General features: G+C 47.7%; 1 protein-coding gene across 1 annotated transcript; it reads left to right on the plus strand.

Moving 5' to 3' along the window:
• The first annotated feature begins 1,200 nt into the window (after positions 1-1,200).
• LOC135542526 (stereocilin-like) lies at positions 1,201-12,933 on the plus strand. The gene is made up of 29 exons (XM_064969601.1): positions 1,201-1,273; positions 1,395-2,549; positions 4,042-4,066; positions 4,231-4,807; positions 4,918-5,826; positions 5,912-5,974; positions 6,055-6,180; positions 6,279-6,445; positions 6,526-6,712; positions 6,807-6,922; positions 7,134-7,266; positions 7,467-7,649; positions 7,744-7,782; positions 7,888-8,064; positions 8,337-8,486; positions 8,866-8,924; positions 9,122-9,245; positions 9,464-9,546; positions 9,642-9,771; positions 10,002-10,210; positions 10,356-10,446; positions 10,602-10,770; positions 10,889-11,058; positions 11,166-11,321; positions 11,429-11,571; positions 11,760-11,908; positions 12,095-12,192; positions 12,319-12,466; positions 12,758-12,933. Exons 1-29 carry the CDS (start codon positions 1,201-1,203, stop codon positions 12,856-12,858), a joined length of 5,910 nt encoding a protein of 1,969 aa, XP_064825673.1. The 3' UTR covers positions 12,859-12,933.
• Positions 12,934-13,245: the final 312 nt, after the last annotated feature.

The following is a 13,245-nucleotide window of genomic DNA, read 5'->3' on the forward strand; positions in this document are numbered from 1 at the left end:
CTCACCTTAGAAAACAGTCAGCTGGCACAAGATAGGGGGATACCACTGAAATATGAGGCTAAGCTATGGTCCTTATTCATCCAACTGGATCTCCTGGTCTGGGTGAGCAGGTGCACAAAACAAGATAAACACAGAGAGGGAGAGTAGGAGTGGGAGGGGCTGACAGGGAAACAGAGGGAGATAGAGTAGGAGTGGGAGGGGCTGACAGGGAAACAGAGGGAGGGAGAGTAGGAGTGGGAGGGGCTGACAGGGTAACAGAGGGAGATAAAGTAGGAGTGGGAGGGGCTGACAGGGAAACAGAGGGAGATAGAGTAGGAGTGGGAGGGGCTGACAGGGAAACAGAGGGAGATAGAGTAGGAGTGGGAGGGGCTGACAGGGAAACAGAGGGAGGGAGAGTAGGAGTGGGAGGGGCTGACAGGGAAACAGAGGGAGGGAGAGTAGGAGTGGAAGGGGCTGACAGGGAAACAGAGAGAGGGAGAGAAGTTGAATGTGAGAGGGACAGAGAGAGAAAAGAGGTCAAATAATATTGTTTTAGTGCACATTTATACCTGGAACTTACGGAGATATTCACAAAGCCTTATAAACACATTTTCAAGGATTTGAAGAACTGAATAGAGCGTCATTGGTGAGTACAAACAATTATAATTCTCTTTATACTCCATTGATATTTCAGATGACTGCTGTTAAGTATTTTTGGGACATCAAACAAATCCCATGTATATGGATAGAGATGCATAGGTGGCAAATGTTAACCTATCTTCATGCTCTCATAATGTCTAAGACCCGTTTGAAAAGAGAAAATTTCTGGATAGATTAACAACTTATTTAGTACCAGTATTTGTATTCACTCTGTGCATTTCATATTTCAAAGTCTCACTCAAAACTGCTTCAAGTTCATAGAAAGAATAAAGAATATACCTCAGTTGATTGAAATCCATGATAATACACCTCTATTGTGAGAGGGAAGGTGGTCAGGTGACGGTGGCCTGTCATTAAGGTTTAATGTCCACTCTACAATGAAACACTCTACTCCCTGTGTCCACCCTACTGACACCAACCCATTGCCAGAGGAAGGCTGTAACAGGGGATGCAGTCCAAACTCAGGGATATGACATCAATCAGACTTAGGCCACAGACTCAGAGACAGATGTGACATCACTGTGACATCATCAGCACTGGCTCTTGGAGGTGGTAGAGAAGATGGTGGTGTTTAGGGTCATGCACATCACACTGCTGGTTGTTTTACTGGGCAATACATCCACCAAGAGTTCAGGTGAGGAGACTGTATCTTACAATTTTTTGTTATGATGTAGTCTAATGGTGTGATGATGCCTTGATATTAATCATGTTTGCTGTATCATGCTCAAAATATGGCTTTGCAACATCACTTCCAGCAAGTAGAAAAGAGGACCAAAGAGAGCCCATTTTCAAGGAGTTAGTATCAATATGGCGTAAAGGAGAGGGGTGGTATCCTAGCAAAGAGCCTGCCTCCCTGGAGAGAACCCAAGACCAGCAGGTCCACAGCGTGGTGAGGAGCATCATGGGAAGTCTGAAGACCCTGGGTCTGCTGCCCAGTAAGAGCATGGGCCTCCCCTCCCTCCAGAAGCCTGTGGACAGGCACCGTCTGTCAGGCTTCCTCTACAATATCTCCATGTACCTCCAGGAGATGGGTGCTGAGCTGGAGGAGCGACAGCTTGTCTCTGACGAGGAACAACTGTGGGAGAAGGTATTGCAGTCCTTTATCCAGTCAGAGGGGGGCGCTGCGCTGAACCAGTGGGACACCCAGGAGCCCCCCAGGCCCAGCGTCAGACTCCAGGACTGGTTCCTGTCCCTGAGAGGCAGCCCTCACTGGGACGGGCTGCTGGGGTTTCTGCAGAGCCTCATGTCCCTGTCTGAGCGGCAACCCCACAGGCCCCTGCTTGACTTCCTGTCCCAGAACTGGAGGACAGTGAGTGCCCTGCTTGAGGCGGCCCTGCAGGCGCTGGTCAGCGGGACCTATGGCCAGGCCAGTGCCGGGCTGCAGGGCTTCATCTGTGCCTTTAGGGGCCGCAATGAATGTGCCTTCAGTGTCAGCTGGCTAACACAGTTTCTCCGCTTCATGGAGACACGCAACTGGAAGCCCGTGGTGAACCTGCACCCTGCGGGGATGGGGACCAACCAGAGAAGGGGCTCAGCTGCTTTTGAGCGCCTGAAACCCTTCAGCATGCCCCTCAAGGCCCTGAGAGAGGAGGGGTTGTCTGGGAATGCCACTCAAGGGGATGTTGGGGACAGAAGGGACATGGGGGGAGACATGGACTCCCTTCAGACACTGCTCCTGCAGGCTTTATCACACTCTGATGGGGGGCAGAGGGCGGGGCAGCTGGCAGAGCAAAACCCTGCCCTGCTGCAGGGATTGGATGGCCTCAGAAGGGGATTCTTGCACAGGGTGGGCAGCTCCGTGTACGGCAACCTGAGGAGAAAGGTGTCCCGTGTTACCATGGCGCTGCTTGATGATGTCAGCAGTGTGGTGGACGTGACACAGCCCAAACATAAGGGCAGATGTTCCGTAGGTGAGTCCATGATGCTCCCCATTCACCAAAAGGTTGGGGTCAGTTCCACTTCAATTTAGTTAATTCAGTGGATGAGCTGAAATTCAATGTATGAATGGAATACTTCCTAATTCTTTCCTGGAATTGAGCCTCAACCCTGGTGGCTAGCTATACTAAACAAAAATATATACTCAACATGCAACAATTTCAAAGATTTTGTTGAGCTACACTTCATAGAATGAAATCAGTCAATTGAAATAAATACATTAGGCCCTAATCTATAGACATATAACTGGGCAGGGGCGCAGCCAATCAGAATGAGTTCTTCCCCACAAAAGGGTGTTTTACAGACAGAAATAATCCAGATGTGGCTGCCCTGGGCTAGCGTGGTTACACTTGAGCTGTGGTTGGATTTAATTTAACCAGGCAAGTCAGTTAAGAACAAATTCTTATTTACAATGACATCCTACCCTGGACGACGCTGAGCCAATTGTGCGCTGCCCTATGGGACTCCCAATCACGGCTGGATGTGATACAGCCTTGATTCAAACCAGGGACTGTAGTGACACCTCTTGCACTGAGATGCAGTGCCTTAGACCGCTGTGCTACTCAGGATGCTCTGACAAATTCTCTAACACGATGTTGGAGGCGGTTTATGGTAGAGAAATTAACATTAAATTATCTGGCAACAGCTCTTTTGGACATTCCTGCATTCAGCATGCCAAGTGCACACTCCCTCAAAAGAGACATCTGTAGCATTGTATTGTTTGACAAAACTGCACATTTTATTGTTCCCAGCACAAGGTGCGTCCGTGTAATTAATGATCATGCTGTTTAATCAGCTTCTTTATATGCAACACCTGTCCAGGTGGATGGATTATTTTGGAAAATAAGAAATACTCACTAACAGGGATGTAAACACATTTGTGCACAACATTTGAGAGAAATTAGCTTTTGTGCGTATGGAAAATTTCTGGGATCTTTTGTTTCAGCTCATGAAAAATTGGACCAACACTTTACATGTTGCGGTTATATTTTTGATCAGTATACATGCTCTTACTTTTACTGTTCTTATAAAACACATGTCAGAGACGGGTCATACATGTTGATCAAGGTTTCTTGAATTTGATTTCCCTTCATACTAAGCTGATAATATGTCTCAAACAGCACTTACTCATTAGTCATGAATGATTTAGACTGAAACCCATGACACATGAGAGTGTTTGGACTGACAGTGCTTTAAAATCATAATGGCCATGTTAGTCATTGAGAGGATCAGTTTTACCCTGCATCCCATGCTTTGGCTAATCTCTTTGCCCTCTCATTGATGCCAGTAACACTATCTCCTGGGCATTGTGAGCCCAGCTATGCTGTTACATCAGGCCCGATTGTACGGTGCAAGTTGCTTTTTACAACATTGATCTACCATAATATTCACTAGCTCTCTTACACTGTCTGTGATTTTCCATTAATTTATCCTTTATCTATCTTTTTTTAATCTATCTTTTCAAAGGTGACCTGAGACAGCTAATCTTATGGTACGTAATCGAGAAAAAAACTAAGCTTATAATATAAACTACATGCATCATGAGGGTTTCATTTTATAACTTTCCCTCACAAAGAATACGAGGTTAATATAAATTATATGTTGTTTGTAGTATCTTAGTTTACCATACTCTCTCCCCTTGTCTGTGACTTGTAGGGGGATTAGACATAATGTCACGTGGAATGCTCAGGCTCTGGGCTTCAACTCACAGGGCCCTCCCAGCACCCCTCCCTTCCTCTCCTGCCCAGCCATAGAGGGTGAGATCGGGGACCCCAGACCCCCACCACGCCCCTCTCGCCCTAGACCAGCCCTGTCACCCCGCAGGGCACCCAAACAGAAAAAACCACCCACCTCAACCCCAGTACCCCGCCGTTCCCGTCTCCTCAAGCCCCAGTCTGAGGCAGTAGAAGTTGGCCACAGCCACCTGAGAGAGATGGGGTACTTTGCCTCAGCAGAGATCCTGGAAGCAGCGTGTAACGCCTCTATCCCAGGCCTTACAGGTGTGTCCAACTTCACTGTGTTCCTCTACTGTAACCTGTTTGACGGGGACGATGGGTCTGTGGACCCGGAGGTTGGACCAGACCTACACGCCACATGTTCTGACGCTGCCTGGTACCTGTCTGCAGCCGAGGATGACTTCCTGTGGGTCCACGTCTGCAGCGAGTTCTTCGCTCACCAGTTCAACAACACTGTGTGTGCCAACACCTCCTTTTGGCTGCAGAGAGCACACCAGGTACAGTCCATGATCAAACCCCACTTCTGAATACAAAAGAGTTGGGTTCTCAACTCACTTTTTTAACTTCTCCACAATGTCTAACTACATTCTGCCTGTGATGTTTGCAGGCTGCAGAGATGAAGGACTACCACTTCTTCAACCAGTCCAGTATAGGTGACCTGTGTGTGCAGCTGTCAGGGGAGGTGGTGGAGGGCGGGGGCAGCCCAGGGCCTGACGAAGCCTGCCTGGCCCAGCTGGGCACCAGGTCACTCAGCGCCCAGGACTTCAGACACTGCTTCCTGCCCAACACTTCTGCTCTGGTCTCAGCCCTGTGTGGAAGCGAGTCCCCTGAGGCCCATCCCTCCCACCCATCCCTTCCGGAGGGCAGCTGGGCTGCAGAGTACTGCTCCAGACTCCACAACTCCTCCTACCCTGAATTCATAGAAGACACATGTGACTACATGAAGTGGAGCCTGCAGTATTTCACCAACGCCACCCTGCTGGAGCTCTGTGTCAGTACAGATGGGCTGAGGGAGTATGTTTGTAGCAATGCCACCCTCTACCGCCGGCTACTCTCAGCCCATCCTCAGTTCTCTGACCTTTGCGTTGACCTGGATGTAGAACAGGAAGATAGGAAGTGCTTCCTCCAGTGGTTCTTTGACATGCTCCCGGCGCCGTACAACTTTGACACATCACAGCTGTGTGTGAGTCCTGCTCCGCGGCTGTTGGAGGCACTGCACAGGCTGAGTATGTGTGAGGTGGATGGGGGTGAACGCGGGGGCTGGGTGGGGGCTGTGGGTTACGTGCTGAGGGTACTGGACTTTGTGGTTGGGCTCTCGGCGGGGCTGGATGAGGGGGAGGGGGAGGTGAGGCAGGGCCTGGGCCAGGCCATCCTTCTTTCCAGTCTCCTTGACAACGCTTCATTCTGGGCAACTCTGCGTCCTGACGCCTCACTGAGCGTGCTCCAAACCGTGGGCTTGTTCCTGCGCAGGGAGCAGAGCGCAGCTATCAAAGAGGACCTGCTCAGCTGCTTCAGTGTAAGCCACATACCTTATACATAGAACACATACACACAAACATAAACACATGAAGGTAATGTGAATGCCTCCTCTGTCCTGACAGCCTGTATTATGGGACCTCATTGAGAGAGAGGACAACTCCTCTGCCCTCAGAGTCCTAATGCAGGTACTGTACACCTTTATAAAATGGTTAGGATGCAGATTGACTGGTTACCTGTACTAAGGTGAACATTGTTTTCTCTCCAGGAGTACCTCCAAATGCCCAGGGAGAGTATCCGCACACTGGTGATGTCAGCAGAGAAAGATGCGGTGAAGAGGTTTCTGTCTCACATGCACCAGAGCTGGGACCAGCTGCACGTAGAGACCACTCAGGTTTGTCCTCAAACACTCTCAGTTTAGTCATGGATGCTGGAAAGTAGGAATGTTACTAAGTTACTACTACTGTCAATAAAGACCACTGTCTCCCCCAGTCCTCTCAGAGAGAACTGCAGGCCATGGAGACCATGACGTCCGCCTTCATCCACAAGTTCCCTCGTGTGACCCCTGACCTCTTCGTCGACCTATCACAGTTCATACCTTTCATGTCCGTCTCTGACATCATGAGCTTCCCCACCTCCCTGATGGTCAACACAAGTGTGTGAGTTACTAGACCTGAGCTGCCATTTTATGCCAAAGGTCAAAGGTAATCGTGTTGACTGGTTCTGTGTTGAATCATAGGTTGATGGCGATCCGTGACCACAGCACAGAGATGAAGTCTCCACAGAAACAGGCATTTGTGAAGAGGCTCCTGCAGTCCAGTGTAGTGGGAGATGTCCCTTCCTGGCCACCATATTTCCTCAGCTCCATCCTCCCACTGCTCCCACATCTCCCAGTCAGCCAATTTCAACAGCTGACATCAGACCAGGTTACACATCTCATTCCTTATCTACTCTACTGATATTTTCATGAAGTATTGTGTACTGCATTGGCATTACTCTGTCATCATGTCCCTCCTCAAGCTGAGCCCCCTGGTGGAGTTTCTGGGAAACACCAGTCTGGATGGAACAAGGGGGCGTCATGTTCTACGGACTCTATTCATTAAAAAAAGGAACTTCACCAGTGATAACATATCGAGGTAGGGTCTTTTGTCTCAAGTTGTAAACTATTCCACATATAGTGCTCTAGTTCTGACCAGAACCACAGTGTCCCTTTGTGCAGTTACCAGTGTATTGGATGTCAGAAGGTGAATTCACCAATTTGTAAGTCGCTCTGGATAAGAGCGTCTGCTAAATGACTTAAATGTAAATGTATTATACCAGAGAGACGAGGGCATTATTTCTCAACAGGCTTGGAGTTCTGGTTTGTTACCTGAAACCGGAGGAGCTGCGTCCGTTTCTGCTGGCTTCCCCTGTATCCTCTGCTCTTTGGCAGCAGCTAGCTCTCTGTGTGTCTGAGGGACTCATCAGTGATTCAGGCAAGGTGAGAGAGAATTGCATGTAAAAAAAATGGGATGCACTCCAAAAGTTCCATGTTCATTTTGTGGCAGTGTGACAATTCTTTCCTCCTACATACCTGTTAGGATATCAGTAAAAATGCCATTTGTATATGTATACAGTCCATATCATATGTGAGTATGTGAGGGGCTCTGACCCTGTCGATCCTGCTCTTGCCATGTTCAGCTGTCTCTCTGGCTAGTCCAGGCGGTGCAGCCTCTGAACGCCAGCACTCTACCTCCTCCAGCACTGGCCACCCTCAGGGGTCTACTGCCCCAGCTAGGGGCTTCCTTCCTGCAGTCACTGCCCTCACTACAGCTCTTGGACCTGCTAACACAACCAGGTCTGCCCAGCTTCTCCCCAGCACAGGTCAGCACTGCATGGACTATGCCTACACACTGAATCTACTGGTATGTTGTTTTCTGCTGAGCGAACATTACATGTTGTTTTTAACTTCCCCTAGGCTTTCCAGATATTATCCAAAATTTCACAAGACACAAATGTAAGTAAAGGCTTATTAGTGATCTCTTCAGTTATGTTTTAATCTACACAGCTTGTTGTGCATTCTTACGAGGCCATATATGCATGATGATCCTCTCCTTGTCAGCTCACCATGGATACACTGTGCAGGCTGAAACCCTTACTGCCTGGCCTGTCCCCTGCTGTGCTCAGAGGCATACACTCGTCTGAGATCAGTGGAACCACTCACTGCCAGTGCTGGCGCACTCTACTGGCTGACCTGAAGCCTGCCCATAGAGCCATGCTCCACAGGGCACTGCAGGAGGTAAGTAAGGTGCTCTTGTTTCTCTGTGGGGAGATTACTTTCTCCTTGCTGTCAAACTGTTCTTTATTCATCATTTCATGTGGCTCTGCATTGTCTTTCTTAACACACTGAGAGCAGATGATGACACAATAAAGAGATGGTAGAATTTAAATGCTAACAAACCAATTATGCTGCCAATTATCAACTACCTTATAAGTACAGTACTTAACCTATTACCAATTACTATTACTCAGGTACATATTCCATTGTTTACTCCTTTGCTTTTATAAAAGGCTTTAGCCAGCAAATCAAGGAACTTCACAGTGCAGCTCCAATGTCTCCTGCCGTTTGTGCCCCTGAGGGAGCTGATAGAGGTTCTGGATAGAGAGACATTCCTGAGAGATATGAGCCTGTACAGAGACCTGCCCTGGTCCCCCCAACAGGTGCACATCCATCTCCACTATGCTCTGTCTGAACAGACAACACTACATAAACACCCACTCCTTTGGCTATGGTATAGCATCATTACTGTTGTTGCTCTAGAGCGAAAGCCATGCTGCCAAGCTGCCAGTGTGGGCCTGGGCTCCCATTAATCTGCAAATCATTGGATATGCCTCAGATGAGCCATTCAGGATATTAATACCCCATCTGCCTCAGCCGTCATCAAGCAAATTGGTTTGGATGTAGTACAATAGTCTGGAGGGGGAATATAAATGAGTAATGCCTACCTTAAATAGATTTTGTCAGAGTCAAGGGTGTATTAGATTCTTTTCACCACCTGTTTTCTCTCTCTTACACACGTTGTCTTTCTGAATTATATAGGCTCAGCTACTTTTCAAGAGGATCCATCAATCTGAAATCATTACCAGAGACACTGTAGAGTAAGTCAAATGTTATTAGGCGTCATGGGTATGTGCTGTGTTATTGAATATCATGTGATATTCATGCAAATCATTACATGACAAAACTCGAGACTCAGTCAGTACCCAGTTTCATTAGGTTTCCCTCACCTGGATTACAAATGCAATGCAGTCTTCCAGATACAATTTATTCATCCAATCATCTATTTGGTCTTTAGGGACTTGGGCCATATTGCTGGTGGAATGAGCTGTGATTGGCTAAAGCTTTGGACCAATGAAACCGATTTTTCAGAGTTGCTTCAGTTTGTCAGTGAGTTGCCAGGAGGGGTGAGACCAGCTCTGGTGAGGAACCACAAGCAACCCACATGGTATCCCTCGTGTCACCCTCCCCTCCTCTTTCTCTCTCACCCCTCCCTTTTATTTATCTATATTTAGATACATCTTTCGTCATCTATAGTATTTTATCTACTGTATCAAATGTCAAGAAAGGTATTCATGGAATTCTTCAGAGCTTCCTATTTCATACTAGTTTGTTCAGATGTTTTGTGTTTTGCTACCAGAGGAAATGCGTTGTAGATGAGCTGCGGAAAAGACCAGAGGAAGACCTGGATGGTATAAGCCCCTGGTTTGCTGCAGAATTACCGTAAGAGATCATTCACTCCAAAATATATTGTATAAATGGTCCAACATTTAATCTTTCTCCATACAATATTAATCTGGTTATTCCTGCTGTCCCAGGGTGAACCTGATCGAGAGCCTGTCTAATACTTCACTGACAGCCATCCTGGCTCACGTTCAGCAGCACTTTGTGGACTTCCTCAAGCTGCCCCGTCATAAGCAGATGGCCTTAGCAGAAAAGGCCATCACTGTGCTGGTGAGGAGAGACTATAATATTATTAGCACGAAATCCTCCTGATTAATAAAACATACACACTGATCAATTCATCCAAACATAATGATACAGGGTTGTAATTGCATGGCATTACAATACTTAATAATCAGCTAAACGGATTGTGCTTTGTTGTCAACTGTAGTCATTATATTGTCGTACCTGCAGTAATTATACTGTAGTAACTGTGTTCTGATGTGTCCATCCAGAGCACCTCTCAGGGCCTGGCTGGGGGGGAGCTCAGGGTGGCCTCTGTGGACCTCCTGGGGCCCCTGTTGCCCTTCCTGGACAGGGATACCCTGGGGCTGGTGGACAGAGGGGCCCTGGGGCTGCAACTGGATGAGCTGAGGGGGTACTGCCTGCCCTGGGACACCCTGAAGGACTTGGCTGCTCTGCTTACTGGGAGAGACCTGCTGGGGTGAGAGACAACTGGGTCTCTTTTAGGAGATGGTAGAGTGGGAGGCCTGGGGTGGTTGTGAGCTGGTTATGGTAGCACTGGGCCTGTGGGTATATGTCATGTATGCATTTATAACAGAAAGCTGGTATGTGTGTGTTTATTGTAGAGAGGCATCGGCATGGACGGTTGGTGATGTGGAGCTTGTTGGCAGACTGTTGTTTACTCTCTCTCCAAAACAGATCAACTCCATCCCACTGGTGAGGACTCCAATGGGCGAAACACCAAGTGCCCTTATAATGACTATCACTTTATCATGGGTGATGACAATTAAAGCCCTGCAGTACTGTATGTGATTGCATGCGTGTACTTTTAGCAGGATGTGCTAAGTGTGTGTTTTACTACCATATATCAGGTGGTGTTGAGTGCAGACACGGTGGAGGAGGTTCTGGCAGGTCAGTGGCGCTGGGAGAACAGTGATGTGGGCCAGGCCTGTATGTCCCAGTGTGTGGACCAGAAGGGCCAGAGAGAGAGGATCCACAGTCTGATACGGGGGGTTGTCAGAGCACAGAGCAGGAGGAAAGGTCATCATTGATCAGCTCTCTATATCATAAATGTATCATACCCACTAGCTCTGAAGGAAAGCTTGATGATCATGCATTGTGGTTCTAAACTCATTGCGGTCTCATGTCATCTATCCAGTGCCAGTCCCAAGCTGTGGTGACATAAGAGGCACCTTCCCCTCAGCATGGACAGCCAATCAGCTGAGCCGGATGGCAGGGGAGGAGTTGAGGCAGTGCGTGGAGGTCATAGGTCAGGACGCTTCACTGAGCCCTGAGCAGCGCCGAGCACTTTGGGTAAAGCTCAGGCAGGTTAGTTTCAGAACATCAGAGACGTTTTGGTTTTCATCACTGCCTGCTAAAGATTGACAGTGGAAATGTGTTGTGTATTTTGTGCACTATCCTTCACCCTCCTCCAGGCCTACAGTCCAGTTAGAGGCCTGAGACCAGAGCAGGTCCTGCGGCTCGGCTGTCTGGTCACTGAGCTGGGGGAGAGAGAGCTCCAGGACATTAACCTGACTGACCTGGGTGTCCTGGCCTACCTGGGGGCTCTGACCGACTGGAGCCCAAAAAAGGTGACGATGCTCCCATATTCCAATCTCACGTGTGATATTTGTAGTGTGGAGGGTTGCCCACTTCTGGTGTAAGTTGTTTGACTCTCCAACCTTGTGAATTGTTTCAGATGAGAGCAGCAGTTGTTGGTGTGATGCGGAAGCAGAAGTTGAAGGTGGAGCAGCTCGGAGCTGTAGAAGTGGCTTCTCTAGGACACTTGCTCTGTGGTTTAACACTGTCAGAGATCAACAGACTGGACCCCTACAACCTCAGGTCAGTCATATATTAGAAATACACACTTTATTTTAAACACATAAATATTAGATTACATACCTTGTGAATAAAGCTCAGCCTATAGTGCAAAAGGCAAAAATCTGTCCTTTTTTGCTGTCTGATTCCACTTGGTGATAATGCATCCATCAACTCAGTCCTAATGAGTCCTCATGCTATATGACTGACAGCATGGCTGCTCTGTTCCTGAGGGAGCTGGCCCTGCCGTGTTCAGAGCAGCAGATGGAGGCCCTGACCGTCCGTCTCTCCAGTCCTCAGGCCTTTGGCTCTGTCAGTACCTGGGGCCCAGAGGTCTTCACTGAGATCGGAACACTAGCAGGTACAGCTGTTCAAATGGGGCAGGGATTTAAACTCAGAAAGCTTTATTGTTGTATATTCAGTATATTTGATCCTTAACTATAAGGAATAGTTAGTTGGTAGTGACCAGTGAATCCACCCCCCTCGCACGCACACTCATTACATGAGTCCTCTCTCTCTCCCTCCCTCCCTCTCTCTCTCTGTCCAGCGGGTCTGGAGGACATGGTTCTGTCTGCTCTGGTACAGGAGCAGATGGAGGGGCTCATCCCCGAAGCTATCGCCCTGATTCCCCCCACAAAGATGGCTGTGAGTCTCTCTCTGGTTCACCTCAGGATACTTAAGAGCTGGTTTGGATAATGCTGTTTAAATAATGCTCTCCAAACCACATCCCATTTTGTTAGTTGATGCACGATGTGTGTGCGTGTCTGTCAGGTGGTATTCAGTGCGGTCCAGCTGTCGTGGCTGAATGTGGAGCAGGCGTGGGTGGTCACAGAGAAGCAGTGGGCGGAGCTGAACAGTGGGCAGAGACATGCCTTGGGCCTGGCGCAGTATGAGGGGGATGTCCTGTTAGAGCACAGAGGTAAGGATTCACAGAGCTAAGGATTCACAGAGCTAAGGATTCACAGAGCTAAGGATTCACAGAGGTAAGGATTCACAGAGGTAAGGATTCACAGGTTAAGGACTCTGGGACATGGATAAATATCTTCTCATGAGAAAGAGGGAAAGAACTATTTGGTCTTATTGATGGGTGTTGTTCAATGATTTATGTTTTTTGTCTGTAATAGCATACCAATATCATCATAATGTCATGTTTAACAGTAACTATGTGGTAGTGATATTATTGTTTGGTATGTTTTGTTTGCGTCCACAGGGAGGAATGTGGCCCCGGCAACACGGTCAGCTGACAGCCTCACTGTGTGCTTATTGTCTCTATGCTGTATGTTATGGCAACTATCGTACAACACACAGTAACCAATTTGTATTTATTTGTTCTTTGACCTTCTTTTATTGAATTGTAACATTTGTACTTAAAAATAAACCAAACATTTTGAACTGTGTTCCATTTGTATCCTGGAATGAACCCTTCACCTCATGCTATTCAAATGCCTGACATACTCTGCATGCATCGTTCTGATGCGTCTGTGTGTTTGGGATTATGCTACTCTGTTACTGTGGTTACAGTGTGGAGGACACTGGGCAGTAGGACACAACCTCATTTTGTATAGTACACAACAATTACTGGTCAATCCCCAAGTTTAATTTGAATGTATTGATATATAGCTGAAGAGTTTATAGCTGCTATTCAAGTAAAGTCCTGAATAGCAGCTATAAACTCTTCAGCTATATATCAATACATTC

This window comes from Oncorhynchus masou, chromosome 1 (assembly GCF_036934945.1).
Source record: "Oncorhynchus masou masou isolate Uvic2021 chromosome 1, UVic_Omas_1.1, whole genome shotgun sequence".
Taxonomy (NCBI): Eukaryota; Metazoa; Chordata; class Actinopteri; order Salmoniformes; family Salmonidae; genus Oncorhynchus; species Oncorhynchus masou.

What these genes read in the sequence shown, in the direction of transcription:
- LOC135542526 (XM_064969601.1), top strand. Translation starts at nt 1,201, where the DNA reads ATGGTGGTGTTTAGGGTCATGCACATCACACTGCTGGTTGTTTTACTG. An exon ending in ATTACCAGAGACACTGTAGA is followed by an intron (nt 8,925 to 9,121) that starts GTAAGTCAAATG and finishes TTTGGTCTTTAG; the next exon opens with GGACTTGGGCCATATTGCTG. An exon ending in CTGGACCCCTACAACCTCAG is followed by an intron (nt 11,572 to 11,759) that starts GTCAGTCATATA and finishes TATGACTGACAG; the next exon opens with CATGGCTGCTCTGTTCCTGA.